A 21552-nucleotide genomic window follows, 5' to 3' on the forward strand; every position below is an offset into this window, starting at 1 on the left:
CCAAAGAGGAAGCGTGTTCTCCCTTGTGCCCCCAAGTAACCCTGCCGTTTGCATGGCCTGGGGCCCGCGGCGAAGCCGCAATGCAGGAGACGGAAGCTATACAGGAAAAACAACATATCAGGGGACGTGTGACAGTCGCGCATCCCCACAAGACAAATGTGATAAGAGCTATATTATGTGACCTATCATAACTGCGTGGTGCCAATACAGACAGGATATGCAGGGCATGTAGCGATGTGGACAGTAGCAATGGAATGATATCACCAGTGTACAGAGCGATGAATTCATTCTTTCTCTGTTACTGATAATCGAGAACTGCATCAATTAAAAAATGTGAGAAAAATTAAGAGAAAAATCATGTGTGAAGGAATACTACTCATCATATCTATTGCAATTATTCTCAGACAGCATTCCCTCTTTTTTGCTTTTATTATTAGTGCATTTATATAGTACTGCTCACCTGCTGTTCCATGTGTTCCATCGACACATACACGATCAGTTCCAAGCCTCTTGAAAAGCTCCTGTTGTGGTGTGGTCATGATGACTAGCATAAAATATGTCATCCAAAAGGTCCTCATTTTTTCTCTAAAAGAATGTCACTTTTTGGTGTTTAAAGAAGAGCAATAGGTTCTCCTTTTCACTATGCATCCTCTCAACCCAGAGTTGCACGCTCACATAGTCATTATCATGCAGCCGCTCGGTCTTTGAGACTCTGGCATCCCTCATTATGTTGCGGAGACCCTGCTTGCTTAACAGGTTGATGCGGTGCAATGTCTCATCCACGTTGGACCGCACATTATCCAGTACTGTATCAATGGACACGCCTTCTCGCAGCTTGTCTTGAGAGAGTAGAGAAAAAGTGTATATTAGTTGAAGCATAAATAACTATTACCGAGCACGCAAGGAAGTCAAATGGGCACTGATGAACATTTTTTAATATCATTATTTAGAATTCCTTTAATTGAATAATGAGTTACATTGACTTACAAAAACCTTTTGCAATGGTGGGTGTTAAATAGTTCAAGCTGTCACAATTTTTGTTCTTTTTAGGCCAGCTCTTTGCAAGGACATGGTGCTATGCAGCCTTCAGCTGCTGAAGAGGCAAAATTACATTTCTGAATTACACTACACGGTTACATTACATTTGAAGAGGCAAGATTACATATTTAAGTGTTTCAATGTTTGGTGTCATTGATAAACCGTCATAGGGATTATCTGCACCAGTGTTATCAGGTACATAAGTGAAGAAATTTATTGTGTGTACCAAGTTTACAGCTGGGCTGCCAATTTCATCCTTCACTGTTGGTAACCTTGTTCGCACAAAAGACATTACTGAAGCATTGTGAAAGCATTGCACTGGACTGGACATGTGAAGATTGTGGTTCATATCCTACCCAGGGCAAAAATGTCTTCCACTTTTATTTCCTTTACTAAATATTGCCATTATTTACAATTTCTATCCTTCAGTTAGGACTTCATTTTCCAATTACATTCCATAGCAGAAGTTATTGCCACTTCCATAGTGGCATGCCACCATAGAAGAGCAAAACAGAGTCGGCAATCGAAAACGTGCAGCATTTCCAGATTAACTTAAATATAAACATCACTGTTACTGACTGCATTGATGGACATAATTTGATTAATGTCAATATAAAAACTGTCAAAGCTTTCAGCAATTATTTATATAGTTGATTTATCAGTCATTCATCCATATTTACGGAGCAGACACACCTGTGAATGTATGCTTTGAAGGCTATGCAGTCATGTGGGTTTTTGAGTTAAAGGTATTATTTCAGTCAAGTAGAGTACTGACTGGACACTTGAAGCTGTTTTACGAGTTCACGTCTAATACCCAGGGTGTCTACCAAGTTGACATTTCGAAATTCCCCAAGTTTTCCAGGTTTTCCCTGAGTGATGCAGAACTATGTTTTATATCAACACGGGCTGAAACCATATCGCCTGATGCTGTCACTCTCTAGTAAGCACATGAAAAAAAAAGCAACTTAATCCAATTTGAATACTAAGGAGCAGTGTTTATGTTATTCAAAGAGAGAATAGACGGCAGGGGTTAGTAAAATGCACAGCAAATAAAGTGTCTTCGAAAACAATTGCAAATAAGGTCGGACATTATCAAATACGAATAAAAAGGAGATGCATACAAAGGCAAATATTTTCTAATATGAGCTATTTCTATCAACTGATAGCAACCTCAGTGGCATGAGGCCTGAACTCTGTCACAATTGAGATTCTCTCTCAACAGCTCGTAAGTCAACCTCAATAGTCCTGACATACTCTCAGCCCACGCACGACGCCAGAGTGTTGTGTTGCACTGCTTCAAAGAGTGTATTTTGGTTTGGATGAGGGACACCTGCATCTCGGCATCAGCCAAAACTTTAATTTTTGAGCTCAAGCTCTTTCAAAACGGCGGCAACAAGCTTCCTTTCTCATTTATTCCTCAATGCGTAGGTCACTTCTGTTCTTGTCCGCCTTCCGCCACTCGTTCGCCCCAAGAACCATTTGAAGCATCTTGATCAGTTGCACAGTCCACGACCGATTTTTCGAGCTCCCTAGGGGCCGCGAAAACGTCCGAAAAATCGGCCAGTTGGAAAAAAATAAATGCGTGTCATTTACTGCCCTTAGGGGCTCAAACCGCCACAGGCACGTTCGAAAACGCTCTGAAGGCCTGTCGGTACACATATTAGGCATACCTGTGCTCGTACTGTGACAGGAAATGCCGGGTGCCCGCGTGCATAATTAAGATATACATACTGTATTCCGTGGCGCCCCTTCCCACGCTTGTTATGCTTCACTGCAATACTTTTCCGTAAGCTTTACCGAGTAACATTTCTGTACAGTGGCGAAGCTGACTTTCACGAACCGGCATTATGCAACGCACCGTGTTTTCCAAGTTTCTAAGCCAATCGCAAGGACCACAAAGGTGGAGTCCGTGCCATTGCTGACAGCAGCGAATTTTTTCAATAAAAAGTTCGGCACCCAATGGCAAGAAGCTTCGTAGCGAACGTCGAAGCAGCTAAGCCTAGCGTTGCCGCAGTGGTGGCAACGGGTGCCAGCGGATCTGCGTGCGAGTGCCGGTTCGAGGCGGCGAAGTAATGAAAACGGCAGCGGTGGTGCCTTTGATTAATGCCGTTTCGAACCTGCGGTTGCAGCAAAACGTCCGGAAAATCGGACGGCAAGGAGTTCTTGCGTCGGAAATTTCACACGTTCTGATACGTTGACACTATAGGGTACGAGGTGGCGCCGCGAAGCCGTCCAAATTATCAGGAATCTGGAAAGTCGCTCGTTGACTGTACACTGGCAACTCCTCCTGCCAACGATGAGTCATTACGATTCCTGTCTGCTATTCGAGCCAGCATTACCGCGACTTTCGACCCTTTCAATAAAATTGCCGCTAATTTTCCCTGATAGAGGCCCAAATTCCCTGAGTTTTCCCTGACTTTTCCAGACTACTCAAAATCCCTGAGAATTCCCAGTTTTCCCGGTTGGTAGGCACCCTGAATACCCCTGTCACACGGCAAATCTAATGTCATTTACAACGAATGACATTTGCTGATAATGCCATTTCTTTAGTGTCACACGGTAAAACGTAAGGACATTTTCGTATATGACATTTACAAACAAATGAGTTCGCCAAACTCATTTGCATTAGTTTGGAACTGAATGTGTATCCTCGACACCACAAGTTTACCCGTGTTTTGCAAACAGTACATGCTTCTTTTTTGTTTTAACAAAAAATCACTGTTATTCTACCCATTTTATTACCTAATTATTGCTTTAACGACATTAAAGTCCATCACGTGCGTAAATACAGAAAACTACTCTCAGTCCAGTGAAAAGACAGCCGTCTTTAGCTTTCGCTGCAGCAGTTGTGTTGGTTCTCACCGGAGCATCGGCCGCGGCCACTTCAATTGACTTGGCATAAAAGCGTGCGCGTGTTTACCTGTGGCACGCGCCAAGAATGAGGATATTAGAAGCTCGCATGCACATCAGAACGGCGATGACATGCAACTGCCCTTCTCTTACCACTTTAGCAGATGTAGCGGACGCACGTATCATTCTCTTCGCCCTGTTGCTTGCCTTAGCTCGACTCGACTTCGTTGGCAATGTCGACAAGTTCGTGATCGAACGCTACGGTTTGAAAGCAACGATCACGTATTCTAGTGGAATTTAGCATATTGGAAAATAATTATTGGACAAAAGTGAGTTTGAGGCGTGTCTTTTTTTTTTACTATCGTCATTGTCATCATTTTCAAATGACAGTTTTCGCCTTGTGGCAGCGTGCTGCAATAATGACATTAATCGCAAGAAATGTCATTTGTTGGAAATGACATTAGGTTTGCCGTGTGACGGGTATAAGCCTAATTATCGTGATCGTTCCAATCATGTTTCATTCACATAGCTGATTCATGAGCATTCAAAATATTTAGGTACCATATTTTCCAAACCATAGGTGCCACTATTCTTTTCATTTTCGTCCAAGCGTATTATACAACAGTGTAACTTATATATGCAAGACCAACATGAGACACTCTTTTTCTCCAGCAATGTACTTGCAGTTTATTTTACCTGCTAGAATGTGCGGCTCATGAAATTTTTTTTTTACTGAAGTTTAGTGCCCTGAAATAGGTAAGTACGACATATTAGGATAAGTGTATAAACATGCACAATCGCATTTCACGATGCTGACCAAAGTTAAGATAGATGCATCTTATACAATGAGTTATATACACATAATTTTTCTTTGAAGGTTGTGAAAAGAGGGGGAAAGGGGGTGACTTGTACAACAGTTCAAATTATAGTCCAGAAAGTACGGCACATGGTTTGTGAGCCTTACATATAGTAGAGTAAAATACAACTTGAGCTGATGAAAGTTTCACATGGAAAGCACATCTGCTGTGGATGACCTACAGTAGTGGTGAGAGGTCGCAGTTTCATCGATGTCTGTAATACTTGCACATCAGTTGCGGCAAAATGGCAGACATAATTATGTACAATGCACCTTAAGTAATCCCAAGTGGAAATTATTCCAGCTTACTGCTATTTTGAGACATTGAATCCCTCTAGGATCATAAGTCATACCAATCCAGTTAACTGCAAGCCTGAAGAATAAAGCAGAAAGAGAAAAAGCCACAGTCTGCTGCGTGGCCTACAGTGCACCAGGAGGCACTACACCTTCCTGCTTGGTACATGAAATGATGCAAACAAGTATAACTAAAGTCGTTGCCTGCAATAAGAATAGCCATATAGGTCAAATATAGGCCACTGGCTGTGCCAAGGTAGTTGTTAGCACTGTGAAATAGGAGAACAGTTCCCTTTTTTCTCTCTCTCTCTGAACTCTTCAGGCATTGATACAATCTAGCAAAATGATAAACATGTTTATGATGTCATTAACTATAATGCCCTGCAGTCAGTAAAGGTGGCCTCGAATGATGTCGAAATCATGAATTTCAAGCGCACTAACATGTGCTCCAAGTTCACTGCATGGTCTGGCATGAGTATTGCCTTGTATTTGGGGTGTTGAAAACTCAACAACCACTCTTTATGTATAATAAAGCAGAGCAAAAGCGGTTTCTTACCAGCAATAGCAGCTCTTTCCGACTTGGACAGAAAAACACGACCCAGTTCAAAGTCGTGGCCTCTGTGCTTGAATTGGAAAACCACACACATACCTGTGTTGTCTTCGGTCACAGCCATTGCCGCAAAACATCTTTTTCCACACTTAACACTTGAAGGCCGCTTCAGCTTTTGTTTACTGTAGCTGTGGAAAAAGATAACCGGGTGGTTTATTCTAACTTAAGCACTGGACTTCCAACACATGCTTAATGGTGGTTCTACTACACCATTTACACCATTTAGCTACTATTCAACTTGCCTGAAACCTGGCTACGTGAACTGCGCAAAGGTGTGGTATTTTCACGCTTTCAGGGCAACGCAGCGTTTTCAGCAGGGGTATGAGAAGGAGACTTAAATATAGGAAACAAATAGTGAACGTGCAAGTAATTCAGTTTGAGATGGATCATCTACTAGACTTTTCAAATATTGAGTAATATTTGCAGTAATGCAATGGATTGCCCGAAGTCAATGCATTGCATGCAGCATTTCAAGGGCACTTGGTTTGTCTCTAAACAAGAACACAAAACAAATCTGCGTTTTTACATGCCAATACCACGATCTGATTATCAGGCATGCCTCTCTCAGTAAAAGTTTCGTCCTGGCTGTCAACACCAATCGAAGGAATTACTATATGCAATGCTAACAGGGTACGGCGACAAAAGCAGCATTCATAGCAAGCACAATGGCATGCGCTAAGACCCATTGACCACTGGAAGGCACACAGTTTGCATTGCATACATGTATTCTTGCATGTGGTTCAGAACTGTATGGAAATTTTCACTCAGCTGCTTTCATTAGCCCACAAAAGTTTTATTTAACTATTTACAAAGGCTTTCTACCTACTCAAATAAAAGTACTTGCAACATACTGGCATGGTACCAATTGGCTGGTTCTGGGTGTTAAAATTTTCTTAAATGTGTAAGCATCTCTATGCTTACCAAACGTCCATCACGCAAGATAAAAATGTGGGCCGATCCCAGAGATAGTGCAATACTGGGCCAACCCAAGGCGGAGGTGAACAGCCTTCAAGCACTAAACAAAGTGAAAAGTGCACACAATATAGATAGAGCATGCAGCAGCGAGTGGCTTTACCTTTGTTCTGCCTGTCGCTACCACGAGATCGCTCGCAATCTCTCAGCACACACCGCACCCTGCCCCTTTCGCAGATCGCTTTCAAGATATGGGCCCGCTCTTCAAGGCAAAGCGACGAGAACACGGTGTTCAAGATATGGTTCACGCAACGCATAATGGTTTGACGTAGATGGATAAGGCACTAAAGAGCAGTATCAGCTTATAATGATCAGAACGTCATCAGCACACCTGGCGCTGCCGTCTGCAGCAGTCCGTGTTGCTGCGACGCTGCTGTTTATACCGGTCATATTAACTTCCATAACACTTTTTTTTGTTCAAGTACTCTAAAGAGCCCAGGAGGCATAGGGGTGGGGGATGTTACGATTGGCTAGCGGGGATAGTGACCTTCTGGCTTCGCTGCAATGAATCGCTTCGTGAAGTCAACAACATGCCCCCTTCGGAGCCAGTAAGGCTAGACACGTTTGACGGACAGGATTGTTAGCTGGTTCGCTGTCACCTTCAGGGACCAATTGGAGCAAGAAAACTCCTGGAAATGTTTGTTCTATGGCGTTCCCCCATGTACTCTGGTAAAAGTCACAGTCATGACAGATTCAGCAGCTAACTGCAGAGTCAGCTCAGGAACCAAGACGTGCCAGCTTGAGTCAAGCGTGACAACACCTGTCTATGAGGCCCCACTTATTTTGGTGTGTTCAGTAAAACAAAAGTGCAAGAGAGTGTGTGAACCTTCGCCCTCAAAGGCGGGTACTTCGACGACTTTGGACGCTTTGGTTGGATGAAGGTTGGATGGCAGCTTTTCCTGGCCTAGGGATCTAGTAAGGACAGAGAGTGTTTAAGCAGACATTTTCGGCTGTTCAGTGTGCATCTCAGTCATGCTAGACTGATCAGATGTAATGTTCTCCACCCTTCATGTAGATATTGTAAATAAATCCCCTACTCCTCATTCTTAATGAGAACAAGTTCCTCCCTTCAACAACATCCTTAGCATGAATGAGTCGAACAATGGTATGGGCCAGGTACCCTTTTCATGGCAGACACCAACTCTTACAGGGATTACAATGAAAGGAGCAACAAATACCAAAAGTACACAACTAAACAAGAAATGTGAATTGGAACAACATGAATTAGTGCAAAAAAATGACTTATTACAGGGTATATACAATGTGTGAAAAAAACATAGAAATGACAAGGGTCAAGGTTCCTAAAATACTTATCACAATGAGCTGTTTCACATTACAAAACAATGGAAAAAAATTTAAGTATAGATTACTAAACAGGAAAGCAAAATTGCATATTAAATAAGAACATCAAGAAATGCAACTGGAACAGAACAGCAAGGTAAGAGGAAGTTCAGATTTCTAGGAACAACTTCAAATTATGTACAAATGAGTCGTGTCAGATAGCGAGGAGGAGAGGTGAGTGGAAAAACAGATTAGTGTGGGCGAAGATGGGTGCGATTTTAGGTTGGTGATCAAGCCGTCAAGACACACGTCACAAGCTAGTCTGATATTTAGAGTAACGTGGGATAACCGGTTGGAGTAAATGAAAGAAGGACAATAGTGTCAGAAGCCTGCGTATATTGAGAGGAGCTAAATTAATTTAATATTTGATTTCCGTAACTCTAGATGTATGCAAGTAGTTTCTTGTGATGAAGCGAGCAACCTTATTTTGCAAAAGACTCGAGTTTATGCTCGAGGTAGGCCTCGACACAAACTAGAGTCAGCGTCAATTAAGTAATTAAGACACAAACTAGAGTCAGAGTCAATTAAGTAAGCGAGAAATTTTGTCTTGGAGTTAGCCGAGTGCAAATAGTGCCTTATGAAGCCAAGAGATGTGATTGCTTTAGTAGAGTTTGCCGTTTTTACACTCTGCTAAGCAGCTGAGCGGAGCGGATGTGCGAATGCACATGCGCCCTCCGCTTAGCTGCAAGCGGGCTGGCGGAGTCAGAAACACGGTCCGCTTACAAGCTGCCTGAACAGAAGGTTGCTGCCATTTTTTCCTAGCAAGGTGGTCGATGCACACACCCACTCTGGCTTGTGCATCGAGGCACCTTGCCTGCCTTGCTCTTTACAAGATAGATTTGCACAGACGAAGACTTATGTCTGCTAGAAGGTGCGCATGCTGACCCATTTGAAAACCTCGCAGCACGGGAGTATGTGATGCACGCTGTGCAGCATGTTAGCATCAGAAAGGATCAGATTGTATGCAAAATGCAAGCTCGCTGGCTATCACGTGGCATTCCCCAAGATGGGGCTTTATTTTCCACTGGATAAAATGGACCGGTAACACATTACAAGTTCATGTTTAGATGCTTTATGGACAAATAAGCTATATGTATTCGTTTTACTTATAAAAGTTTTACTTATAGGTGCTTTTATTTTGTTTCATTACCCTGAATTCGGCCAGAAGGCACTGCAAATACGAAAGGAACATCAAGCGGAAAGCCAGAGAAGCCGAGATAATCTCGTGGGTGGCGGCAATGGAAAATAAACCTGCTACGAGTAACTACTGAAGAGGAAATAACGATATCGGGAAAGAAACAATCTATTATAACTCAAAGGGAAGTTTATTACTTTCTGAAACGAGCTCAGGATGCCTTAGAACACGCACTTATACAGCAAGATATAAGAAGGAAGAAGCATGTGCTTGCTGCGGTAAAGCTAGGGAAACAATAGAGCATGCTTTACTAGAATGTGAAATATCTCCCCAACAGTAGATTTAGGCACCACTGGCCTATACACCATTAATAAAATATATCCAGAGAGGGAGATTAAGATGGACTGCAATGATTGTAATGGCATCATTGGAATCAGACATATGCTGGCGGGGTGTCCTGCGACTCTCCCCAACCTCGTTGAAGAATGGACACAGTGGGAGAGAAGGATACAAAGCGCATTGTTTCAGGACCAACTAAGGGCAGTCCAGGGGGCCCATGATGTCGCTGAAAGGCTTGGCCTGACAGTGCCAACGTGGGAGCGGCCCGCCTTGGCTTGAGAAGTCAAGCCTCTGGACCTCATTACAATAAAAGTTTTCACACACACACACACCATTGGCCTGCTTGAAGCCCTTGGGTTCAGCAAGAGCAGGGGGAAAGTAAAAATGTATGCAGTAAAGATTGGTAAGCAGCGAATGGAAGATTGGTGGACAAAAAGTAGGGAAACGACAAACAACAGAGGCTTGCAAAGACAAAGTTCAGAAAGTTTGGTTATGGGAAGTCATCGTGGGTTTTTTTTTCTTTGTTAACATACGTCGAACATTAGGCAATACAAGAGCTTCATGGCGCAACCCACACCTCTTTCCAAAGGGGACACTCGTAGCACCTATCCATCCATCCCTCTGCTCCGCTAGGCTAGACATACAACTAAAACGTACAATCACCCACCACTCCACCATGTGGCTAAGCGGGGCAACTTGGAGCGGGGAGAACTGTAAAGACACTAAACTAAAACATTCTAGTGAAAATCACATCTACGCAAATGTTCCATGACAGATTGAATGACAAATGAACACCCAGATATTGTGAATACCAAGGCTACGGGCATGTTTTATAATTTTGTAATTACATAACACGGGTTTAGCTGTAGTCCTGAATCTGATAGCTTTTGTAATATTAATGTTGATTTCCGCTTGCTTACTGCCCCACTTACAGAGATTGTCTAGGTAAGATAGAAGGTAGCAGGTATCCTCAGGGTTACTAGATCACGCAATCATCAGCAAATAGTCTATGATCATAAACGCCTACCATTACTAATATCGTTAATATAATCTAAAAACAAAATAGGCCTGAGCATGGAACCTTGCGGTACTCCAGATTTGACATGATTTAATGGAGACAAATGGTCATTGATGAAAACTGATTGCTACCGGTTAGTTAAAAAGTTGGTAGTCCACCTAGTTATTCTCACATGTATGTTAAGATCTGTCAGTTTATGAATAAGCCACAATTGAGGAACCTTGCCAAAAGCCTTCGCAAAGTCTACAGATATTACATTGATTCGATAAAAAAGATAATCAATCGTGTAAAAGTCCATGCCGATTGATAAAGAAAAAGTTTTGTTCTGTAAGAAACTTCATTAGAGCAGATGAAATGATGAGTTTGCAGCACATGCTGGTAAAGAAATTGGTCTGTAATTTGATGGGTTAGACGAATCACCAGATTTAAATATGAGAATTATGCAAGCTGCTTTCCAATCATTTGGGACGCATCCCGTGTCAATACATTGCTGAAAAAGCTTGGCTAAAATGCGACATATTGCAGGTTTGGATATCTTCAGAAGTTTAGGGCAGATGCCACCACAACCAGGAGCAGAGTTAGTTGGAAGACAATCGATACAGGACTGTACTACTTCAGAAGCGATATTAATGTTGTGCATGCTTGAATGCAAAATAGGGGCCTGAAAGCTTCTAGGTACACCAGTCTCATCTGTGAAAACAGATGAAAAAAACTTGAATTCAATAGCAACACGTGCCGGAGAAAGAATGTTACCATCCTTAGATAACGGTACCGTCAAGTTCGATAATTTGGGTTTCCTAAATTTTTGTGTCATTGCTAAGCATGTCTGAAATGTCATGGTTGAAAAATTTATCTTTGGCTGTTGTCGTTACGGTCCTGCATAAGTGTGCGTGCTCACGATAGGGCCTCCAATCTTCCACAGATGCTCATAGTTTAGCTCTGCAATATAAAGGTTTCGCATGCGTCACAAACCAAGTGCTTTCTGTGCAGGCTGTTATTTTGAATTTTGGAATATGCTTTGCTTTTAAGTGTGATCAGCCCATCATGAAGTACCCAGTTTGTGTTTATGTTGCAATGAGGAAATGACTGAAAAAAGTCGACAGAAAAGGTGGAAAGGTCACTAACAAGCCTGCTGACATACACGCGGGTGTAATCAAATATTACTTTCTTTCTATTTTCACGTTTTTTCAGGGCACCTATGAATTCACAATGCAAGATATTGTGGCCACTGATACCATCCAATACATTTTCAGTTACATTATTTGGTTCTGTGGCTAGTACTGAGGTCAGAGTGAATCACCATGAGTGGGAACAGAAACAATTTGATGCAATTTGAAAGTTGAGAGCATGTAAGGAAAACATAGGCATTGACGTTTTTCTTGTGCCATACAGGGGTCGGCATCAATGCCATTCAATATTGGGATAGTTGAAATCGCCGACAAGAAATATTGGTGATGTCGGGTACTTGTTCTGGACAAAACTTACACATGTTTAGATGATCCGGAAAGTAGTGGGATGAATCAAGTGGACGATAGCAGACTCCAATGACAGAGGTAGAATGTGTGGGCAGACAGAGCGCAACCCTTAAAATTTTGAGGCAGGAATTAGTTTCAATAACGCAAGCTTCCAAACTAGATTTTACTGCAATTAACACACCGCCACCTCTCGATTCAGTTTTATGTTTTCTAAATAATGAAGGCTGACGAGACGAGGACGATCCAAAATATCGAATGACAACCAGGTTTCGGTGCCTAGAACATCTACTTAACAGGATTCAAGATAAGAACAGGAGGTGATCTTGCTTACGAAATACGCTGCGGAAGTTTGACACTAGAATTGACACATATGCATCACAGCGTTCATTTTTACATCACTGGGTTTTTGCGAGGACATGACGTTTCGGGAGGGCACTTACTTCATTAGTGGTATGGTCAAAGACAAATCGTGTTGTCTAGTAGAAGCTTCTCAAACAGAAGTTTGAACCTTTCAGCGGGCTTTTGTTTGGAACGTCCGAAATCTCGGAGTTTCTTCCTAATGGACTGCATCCTCATTGAAAAATCCTTATCAATCCACACGAGATGATTCAAACCTTTTTTAGTTTAAATGCATTTTTCAGTATGTGTTTTTTTTTTAAGTTTAGGAATTTCACAATTATCAGCCAAGTATGGCCTTCTATTTTCTGTCCTATTCTATGGGCACGTTCAATTTCACCAGCTGCAATGCCTAAATATTTAGAAACCAACTCAGTTACAAGCCCTTCCTTTTCCTGCCACATCTCTGAGTCTTGCTCAATAATTGCTTTAAAGATAAGGTTGTTGTGACGCAATCTGTTACTTAGGTCGTCTACCACCAAACTCGTGTTGCAATTGTCCTGATTTTATGCTTTCCAGTTTGTCCTGGATATCCTTAAGCATGTGAATTACCTTGTGACGCCAGAGGTTCCTTCCATTTTGGAAAGAAGTTCAGTAACATTCGTTTGGACGTCTTTTACTTTCCCTGGGATGTCTTTCTGAAATTTTCCATTACAGGCTGCCGTATCCTTGAAAAGGGGTTGATAATGACATTCGGCTGCGTGGAGATGAGCAAGTGGTACAATGCTTAAGCGTACTTAAGTCCCAGAGGAGTTTCTGCATGAATTTTTCAATTGTTTATGAAGGTTTCTTACCTATTCAAAGGAAAGTATTTGCAACATACTGATGTGGTACTAATTGGCTGCTGCTGGCTGTTGGCCTTGGTGTCTTCCTTTGCTGTTGAGCAGCATTTACTGAGTGCGCAGTAATAATGAGCTGCACCAAATGGCTACACATTACTGCTGTACTACTCCAACTATTCCAAAAGGACCAATTTTTCTGCTCCAAAATGCACCACGACTACTTATTTCCTAGTCCAAATCCTTAACTGGCTAGGCCACCACTGCATGCTGACACACAACCCACTGTGGGTGTGGGCTGTATTAGCCAAGTCTCAGTAAGACAAAAATAACTGTGGCACTGTTCTTTTTGAGCTTTGTTACTTAATGAAAAGGCTTTGAATTCAGGCCACCAGTGCTGCAATAAAGTATTCCTATTCCAGCCGCCCCACTTGTTAAGAGCTGCATGCCACCTGCATTACTGGCTGGGCCAGTCACTTGAAATCGGTGGACTATAAGGTTAGAGTAGAATCAAACAGAAGAATTTTTTTCATATACTGGCTTTGGACGTCCCCAAATTTTTGGGATGGGCCTGCTATAAATTTTACGTATTCATAACATAGGAAGGTTATGACGACATGTAACCCAGGCAGGCAATGCTTTTGGAAACGAACTTTAAACTTTGCCACTCCGACAGTGGTGAATAGAGTGATCTGTTGTCATGTTTAGCAGTACTACTTGCATCTGACCGCTGAATGTATTGTGTCACTGTTCATTATTTATTACATGTGCTTATACCATGTGCTCCAAAAAGATGTTCCAATCATTGGTGCAATCTACTAATACCAGCTACGTACTTTCGCAATGTCTCTGTAGGCATCTCTTTAAATCCTTTTATGTCTAACACGATACACAAGGACTCCCCTGTAATCACTGACACAGAAATAGTACAGTGTAGTTCTAAAACAAATGTGCTTAACTCATATTGGTGACAACAAATAGTTTAACATTGGTGCTGTCATAGGTCTGGTTTGCGATTACAGCCGACGTCTTGTGGTTGATTAAAGGAGTTCTTTAACAGCAAGGTCCAGCATTACCAGAGCCTGATGGCTTGTAGACCCACCATGTTGTATTAGTGGTTTTGGCGTTGCGCTGCGAAAGTGAGGTTGTGGGATCACATCTCGGTCGTGGAGGCCACATTTCGACGGAGTTCGACGAGGTAAAAATGCAATGCCCGTGTACCGTACGTTGAATGCACGTTAACGAATCCCGCGAGGTGAAAATTAATCCGCAGTTCACCGCTACAGTGTGCCTCATCAGATCTTGGCTTTGGCACGTGAAGTGTCAAAATTTGAATGTTTTATTAACCGCAGGTACGGTGGCTGCCTAGTTCCTGCGTCATTTTAGATTACCTTTATCGTTAATTTCTACCTCCGTTTCCTCTGTTTGGGCTCCCTGGGACTAGGCCATAGTGGCTATGGCTAGACGCACCGATGAAAAAATCTACGAGTCTAGAAGCGTTGCAAATTTCGGTTCCTTAAAGTCAACTTTGCCATCATACACTGCGGTGAAGTATACCACGAATGCAAAGGGGCCACTGTGAGGGGACACAGCACGAATTCCTTCATTATACACATGCATTCCAGTTTTCTGTCACAGTATGAGCACGGAGACAACTAATAATCAGAACTTTATTTCTAAGAAGTCGTTACAATTTGTTGGGGTCCTTCAAGCGAGAAGCTGTTGCAAACAGCTTGAAAGTGCTTGACAGCACAGCAGTCAGTGTAGAAGAAAATAAAGCACGCATATAATTATATATTATATATTGACACGTGTATACATACATTTATCGGGCGACCACGTTTCGCCGCCTAACAAATCTTATCGCACAGCGCGGCACGCGCCTGCATGTATCCGAAGTTTCTGGAAAGTTATCGATGCTTCTATCCGCTGTCTGTTGTCGCCGAACCTTGTGTTATCTGATTTCATCGCGTGACGCGAATGGTGTAGAACTTTGTGGAAGGCACACGAGCCCCAACAAGTCTGGAACATTCGATGACTACTGTATAAAAGCTGACGCGCTGGACCCGCTGATCAGATTTTCGACGATTGCCGACTGTGTTCGCTGCTACATTGTGCTTTAAGTGTAGCCTGTTTTGTGTGCACAGGTTCGCCCAATAAAAGCTAGTTTTGTCTTTCACAGTACTGCTGCTGTGTTCTTTAACGTCACTACCACGTGACAATATAGTGATATACTACATACTATATTAGCTCGTGCTTAACAATGGTAATTGCACAGTTATACAATAGTAAAGAGGGGTGGACAGTGCAACTGTATGTCCCAACCGAAACTAACATGAACACTGTGTGTACAATATATATATATACATATATACACTGTGTTCATGTTATGTCATGTTCGTGTGTGTGTGTGCCTGTGTGTGTGTATATATATATATATATACATATATATATATAGAGAGAGAGAGAAAGAACAGCACATTAGTAACTTCCAGTGACAGATATCCATACATTTGTTCCCGCGTGCAGGCATCATGTAATGAATGATTCTAGACCAAAAATTATTTCGCGTTTCCGGATAAAGACATGAACATTAATAATGCCTTGGTTTTCATACTTATTAAGAAGTTAAGGAACATTACAGGTTAGCGATTGCATTAGATAAATTGTTAGCCTTTTTGGCACGAGCCATCTATCCTGGCTGTAGTCCCGACAGTAATTTTACAAGTGAAGAGACTTTGTTAGAGGAAAAAATATGAATACAGTAAAGGAAGGCCATTCACATCTGGCAGTTTGAAAAGTGGTGATGTTGTGTGGAGGTATGGAATGTTAGCAATAATTCCGACGAGCACGTTTCTGAAGAAAAAGCTTGTGTTAGTGTTCACGGTGGTGCCCCACACACGCATGCAGTAGTTAATGTGAGACGCAAATAGTGCTGGGTAAATTTGTAATTTCAACTGTTCTGGAAAGAAATAATATTTTTAAGGCTGTTGTGGCTGGACCATCCCAATGAAGTGGAAAGGAGCGCGTTCGCTTTAGGAATGACATTGCAAGCCTCCAGACCAGAGACAAACAGGCTGGTATCATCCACATATAGAATGGTTGTTGCCTCGGTTTCTGCGAGGGTTCATCGAGCAATAAGGTTCCCAAAGAGCTCCAGCCCCACGGGAAGGTGCGAGGTGAAGTCCGGCAACACTCATGCACGCGGCTGTTCCCCCATTCTCCATTCCCCCCAGCTGCGCTTTGCTTCGCTGCACCGCTCATTCTTGGCTCAGCAGCCGTCCGACATGGAGGTTCCCATTGTTGATCCCGCCAAGTACGAGATTCGTTCCGTAATTCGCTTTTTGCACGCCAAAGTGACTCCACCCGTGGATATTCATCATCAGTTGATAGAGGTGTATGGCGACAAGTGCATGTCCGTTCAACACGTCCGAAAGTGGTTCAGGGAGTTTAGTGCTGGTTGAAAGAAAGTCCACGATGAAGAACAGAGTGGAAGACCGTCAGTTTCGAAGGTGGTTATCAAGATGGCCCAACGCAAAATGCTTCAATCGAGGAGGATCAACATCCGTGAACTTATTGCTCAAATTCCTGGAAGTTCTTACGGTACAGTGGAAAGAGCTTTGACTAAAGTATTGGGGTATCAGGAGTGTTGTGCTCAATGGATACCGCAGCTATTGACATCAGACTACGAGGAGAAACGCCTTGACTGTGCTCGCCAGTTTCTTCAAAATTGTCAAGAAGATAAGGAAGGATTGTTGGACTCCATTTTTATGGTAGACAAAAAGTGGGTGTTTCATTTCACTCCTAATATGAAATAAAAATCCAAAGAGTGGCGTCACCCAGAGTCACCAGTCGCAAAGAAGTTCAAGCTCCTTCTGCTGGCAAAGTCATGGCCACTGTTTTTTGGGATCATAAGGGGGTACTGCTGATCGATTTAATGGAACGTGGGACAACAATGAACTCTGAGAGCTATTGTGCAACACTATGAAAACTCAGGCAAGCTATCCAGAACTGCCGGCGAGGACGACTGGCAGCCAGTGTAACACTGCTTCACGACAACGCTTGACCTGACATCTCCTGTCAAACCCAGGAACTTTTGACAAACTTTGGGTCGACTGTCATGCCCCACCCACCGTACAGTCCGGACCTCGCACCTAGTGATTATCACTTGTTCCCCAAGCTAAAGGAACATTTGAGTGGCCAACGCTTCCGGAGCGATGAAGAAGTCGGAAGAGGTGAAATGCTTCCTCAACGGGTCGGCGGCAGACTTCTATGACACTGGGATACAGAAATTGGAGCACTGTATACAAAAATGCGTAGAAAAAGATGCCGATTATGTAAGTTTCATCTTTCCAATAATGTAAATTTCTATGAGAATAAACAATGTTGTCTTTTTCTAAAACTGATGGGAACCTTATTTCTGGATCAACCCTCGTATGTCTATCATGTCATTAACGTAAATGTCGAAGGGGACCTAAAATGCTGCCCTGTGGGACACCTAACAATATTGCCCTGTCGGAGGAAATACTATTTCCAATGACAATGTATTGCCTGCAATCAAGCAGATACGAACACAACAAAATGTGTCATTCCGTGTACACCGTTGGCAGTCAACTCTGTTAATAGAATCTTGTGTTGCATTGTCAAAAGCCTTGCATGTTGCATTGTCAATAAATATCCGGACTACTAGGTTTCATTTTTCTAGCTTCTTGATTAACGCCTGCTGAACAAGCAGTGCAGTTTCGGTAGAGCAGGTCATCAAAGCTGTTTCTCCATCGCCAGGGTTCGTGTCATGCTCTCCAACCATGATTCCTCGCTCCTTTGTGCCCTCCAGAGGGGCATGGTCATGGCCCCCCAAACAAGGGGCTTAAATCACCACAGCAATTAAACTGCAATTTTTCGCTTTTAATATGCTTCAATGCAATACACTGCATAAGCTTCCTTGCTTAACTCAACTGTAATGCGGCAGAGGTGACTTTAGGAACACTTTCTAGACATACCAAACATTATGTGCATTCTGGTCGGAACTACACCTGACTTAACATTCCGACACGTCGGCATATGGATGGCCCTTGTGCAGTTTAAGAGCACGAATACGCATGCTGGTTGTGGCTTGAGGAAATGTGATTGCTTAAACAAGTTTCAATGCCAATGCCCTAGACTGAGCTTCACCACAATGCAGTTGTGTTATGCACTGGAGCTTCCGTAATGTATTGCGGTCCATCACTGCAGCAACGTCAGAACCAGCTTTGAATGGGTGTCAGGTGAGTTATTAGATGTCTCGGTGCTCATACTGTGACAGATGACGGCACATGTGCGCATGTATAGTCGGGAACATGTGCAAGGCTGTGTTGCAGTCTCGTATACGGAGCTTGCAAGATGGGCGAAGCAAGGACCCAAATCACCACAACCCTGCCGGAAATAGCTCTAAATCCCTGCCTGTACACTTATTAAGGGTCTCGGTGCTTTTACCGTAACCGGAGATTGCACATATAATAGTATATTTTCAAAACGAGCTCATTGGAACATCTTCCTGTTCATGCTACGCACACAAAAATGAGGAAAAAGAGAAAAATTATGCAGATCCCACACCCTGTGGGAATTGATGTAAGTGAAGCTTTCCATGCTGGATGCTCTGATTGATGATAATTAGCAGTGTTGACGGCTAAAGCTTAATTTCTTCAACGTTTAGGCTAACATGAGATTGGCGAATTGATGTTAAACGTTACCTTGTGGGCACCACTGCTGTTTGCCTGCGTAATAGGCAGAACACACAGGGAGAGGTGTTTGCATGAGGCATTTTAGTGGGCCATATCTTATAACCCCTGAGAGGGTTGAGTGTTGTCATTTCCTCATATGGCACATCGCGTTATGGCAGAAGTATTAAACTTGAATTGGATTATGGGGCTGTACGTGCCAAAACGACACTCAGATTATGAAGCACGGCATAGTGGCAGACTCCAGATTAATTTTGACACCGTGATGTTCTTCAATGTGTCCCAAAATCTAAGTGCACATGGGTTTTCTATTTCGCCCCCGTCGAAATGTGGCTCCCACGATTGGGATCAAATCCATGACCTCTCGCAATGCCATAGCAGCAGAGCTAATGCGGCAGGCACAGAAGTGTTGATTTGACGGTCAACCACTTCTGTAGTGTTTCCTGGACGCTGCGGTGCATTTTAATTAATGCGGCTCTGCTTCTGCACGCCCTGTGCGAGTTGCCCGCTTGACATATTTGCATGGTCTTTATTTTTTCAGAAATAGCAGCAACATATTGCACTGTGCCTTGAACATAAGCACCCCACAACCGCTGTTGTATGTTAGTGGAGTTTCCTTGCCTTCTCATGTCACTTCCCGCATCTTATACGGGAACTGCCTCTTCTCCTCCCTCTTCTCTCTACAGTTCTATCTGTGTCCCCTCTCGCCTCGCACGTAAGCGCTGCAGTTTCTTCAGTGCTTCCGAAAGGAGTCACGGATAATTGCAGCTGTCAGGTGGCTAATGTGACAACGGCCAGGGAGCTCCAGAGGGCATTGTGCACATTCGATGCAGTGGGGTGAAAACAAGCTTCTCCCATCTCCTTTCCTCTCTTACTTGTGCCTGTCATGTATATACACACTCTGAACACCCCCCTCCCCCCCCCCCTTCCCGACGTGGCGTGTGTGACATTAGCAGCTGGAGTGGGAAAGTCAAAGGAAGAGACACATGCGTAAAGGATTCTATGCTTACCCAATGAGGAAACCTGTCCGTCACGTAAGATGATTGCTTTCAAGATAAGGCCGGCATGAGCGAGCGAATTGTAAGATCGGGCCTGCGCAGCCGCGCCATAAGCAGCGGCCGCTGATGTACAGTTGATAATGGTTTGCATCGAGAGGAGGCAGCATCATTGACCACATCTACGTATGACGTCTACCTAACGTGACACTGTTCAATTACGTCACGTAGAACAGCACGCATTGGCCAGTGCTCATCTTCCATGAAGCAGCAACATCATCCAAACGCACCATGATATAAAAGGAGTGAACAGTGCCACTACTGGCCTCTGCTTCATACTCATGCTGGTCTTGGTTTAACATTTTGGTGTTGCATCTGCGCTTCTCCATTTCATGATTTTTTCGTGGCATTTCTCGCAATTATATGAAACGCAGCAGCATATGATGACAAAACAGTAGGTGATCAGTAGCAAATGCTTATGCATCATTTAGATAACTCCGACAGGATACTCTGCATGTAATTTTATCTTTTTCCACTTTCAGTATGCTTCAGCGCTATGGTATGCTTGACCGCGTAACCTTGCTATGTCCAGTGTTTGTGACCCTTTCCCACTGTTGGTATACTTCATCACAATGCTAAGTGCATAGTTGAATGCGTAACACCACTGTGTTGGGATGAAGCTAACTTATGGGTCTGACATTAGACAGCTTTAATTTAGCGTACGCAACTGTAGCGTATGCCATAGTATATATAGCGTATGCTAATCAGCACACATTTTTTTTTAGTTTTAGTTGGCCTGTGAGATGTTCAGATCTCAGAGGCCATGTGCCTTCATTGCGGCTATCTCCCGACTGTAGCTATAGGTGGTGCTAACATGTCGGATGTTTCTTTCGTTAGGCTTCGACTCACTCGAAACGAGAAGCGATCTCGAAAACACTACAAGGTTATCCATAATACTCTGTCATCGTAGCAGCCTGAGACTAAGCGAAAGCCATTTACACAGTCAGTTGCTAAGAACGAAGTCCATATACAAAAGCAACGCCAAATTCAATTTGAAGCTGGCAGCCGGGGCCGCCGCCATGTTTCACGCAAATTCCGCAAACCACACAGACGCTAATGCTAAATCTGAGAAATAGTGTGTGTACGCTATATGCAATGGGTCGTTTAGCGTTCTGCGCATGCGCAGTGATGTACGCTAAACTAAAACTGTCTATTATGCAGCACATTTTAGATGCTTGCTGGTTTTAAAGTCCGAAAGCTGAGATACAACAGCGTCACACACTATCACGTGAGGAAAACGAACCGCTGCATGCAGCAAGTAGCGTCAGCATAAGCACTAGATTACAATCGAACAGCTCTACAGTGAAGACCACAATTAATTTGCCTGTAAAACAAAGAAACTTATGCGTCCCTGGCGGCTTATTTATGTTTATAAAACGAATGCCGCAGCAGTGCCGCCACTGCCCCGCGAAGATGTCACCAGGGTAAGCTGTGCCCTAGCGCTAACAGCAGTGTATTTGAAGAGCGTGCTGATATTACTAGTTCTGTTGCTCTGCCCCAGGATTCACTCACCTCATATGCTACTTGTAACGGACCAACGGCTGACGAATGCATGGATAGGCCGCAAATGTCAACGAAGGCGACCAAAAATTTTGTAGCAAGGGAGGCTTAGGGGCACTAGACAATCGGGGGCTTAGCTTTGCATGGTTCATGCATTTGTTTGGAGAGCAAGCTGGG

At 43.2% G+C, this 21552-nt stretch overlaps 1 protein-coding gene and 1 long non-coding RNA gene across 28 annotated transcripts in view; one reads left to right on the top strand and one right to left on the bottom strand.

Moving 5' to 3' along the window:
- The window catches only part of LOC139054369 (uncharacterized), a 48835-nt gene extending 37528 nt beyond the window's left edge, over positions 1–11307 (top strand). For 24 of the 27 annotated variants that reach the window (XR_011511156.1, XR_011511157.1, XR_011511155.1 and 21 more), the window contains one exon: positions 6798–7663. Coding sequence is in view for 2 of the 27 variants with exons in the window: in XM_070531263.1 (XP_070387364.1) it covers position 6798 (1 nt within the window). In the remaining 25 variants the exon portion in view is untranslated. Of the gene's footprint in view, positions 1–6797; positions 7664–9126 lie in introns of those variants that run through there. The other 3 variants (XM_070531264.1, XM_070531266.1, XM_070531260.1) reach the window with 1 other exon arrangement.
- Positions 118–21552, bottom strand: part of LOC139054370 (uncharacterized) — a 34669-nt gene continuing 13234 nt past the window's right edge. Inside the window, exon 3 of the long non-coding RNA XR_011511172.1 lies at positions 118–5776. This is a non-coding gene — a long non-coding RNA (uncharacterized lncRNA). The remainder of the gene's footprint in view (positions 5777–21552) is intronic.

The sequence above is a fragment of the Dermacentor albipictus genome, chromosome 1, assembly GCF_038994185.2.
Source record: "Dermacentor albipictus isolate Rhodes 1998 colony chromosome 1, USDA_Dalb.pri_finalv2, whole genome shotgun sequence".
Lineage (NCBI taxonomy): Eukaryota > Metazoa > Arthropoda > Arachnida > Ixodida > Ixodidae > Dermacentor > Dermacentor albipictus.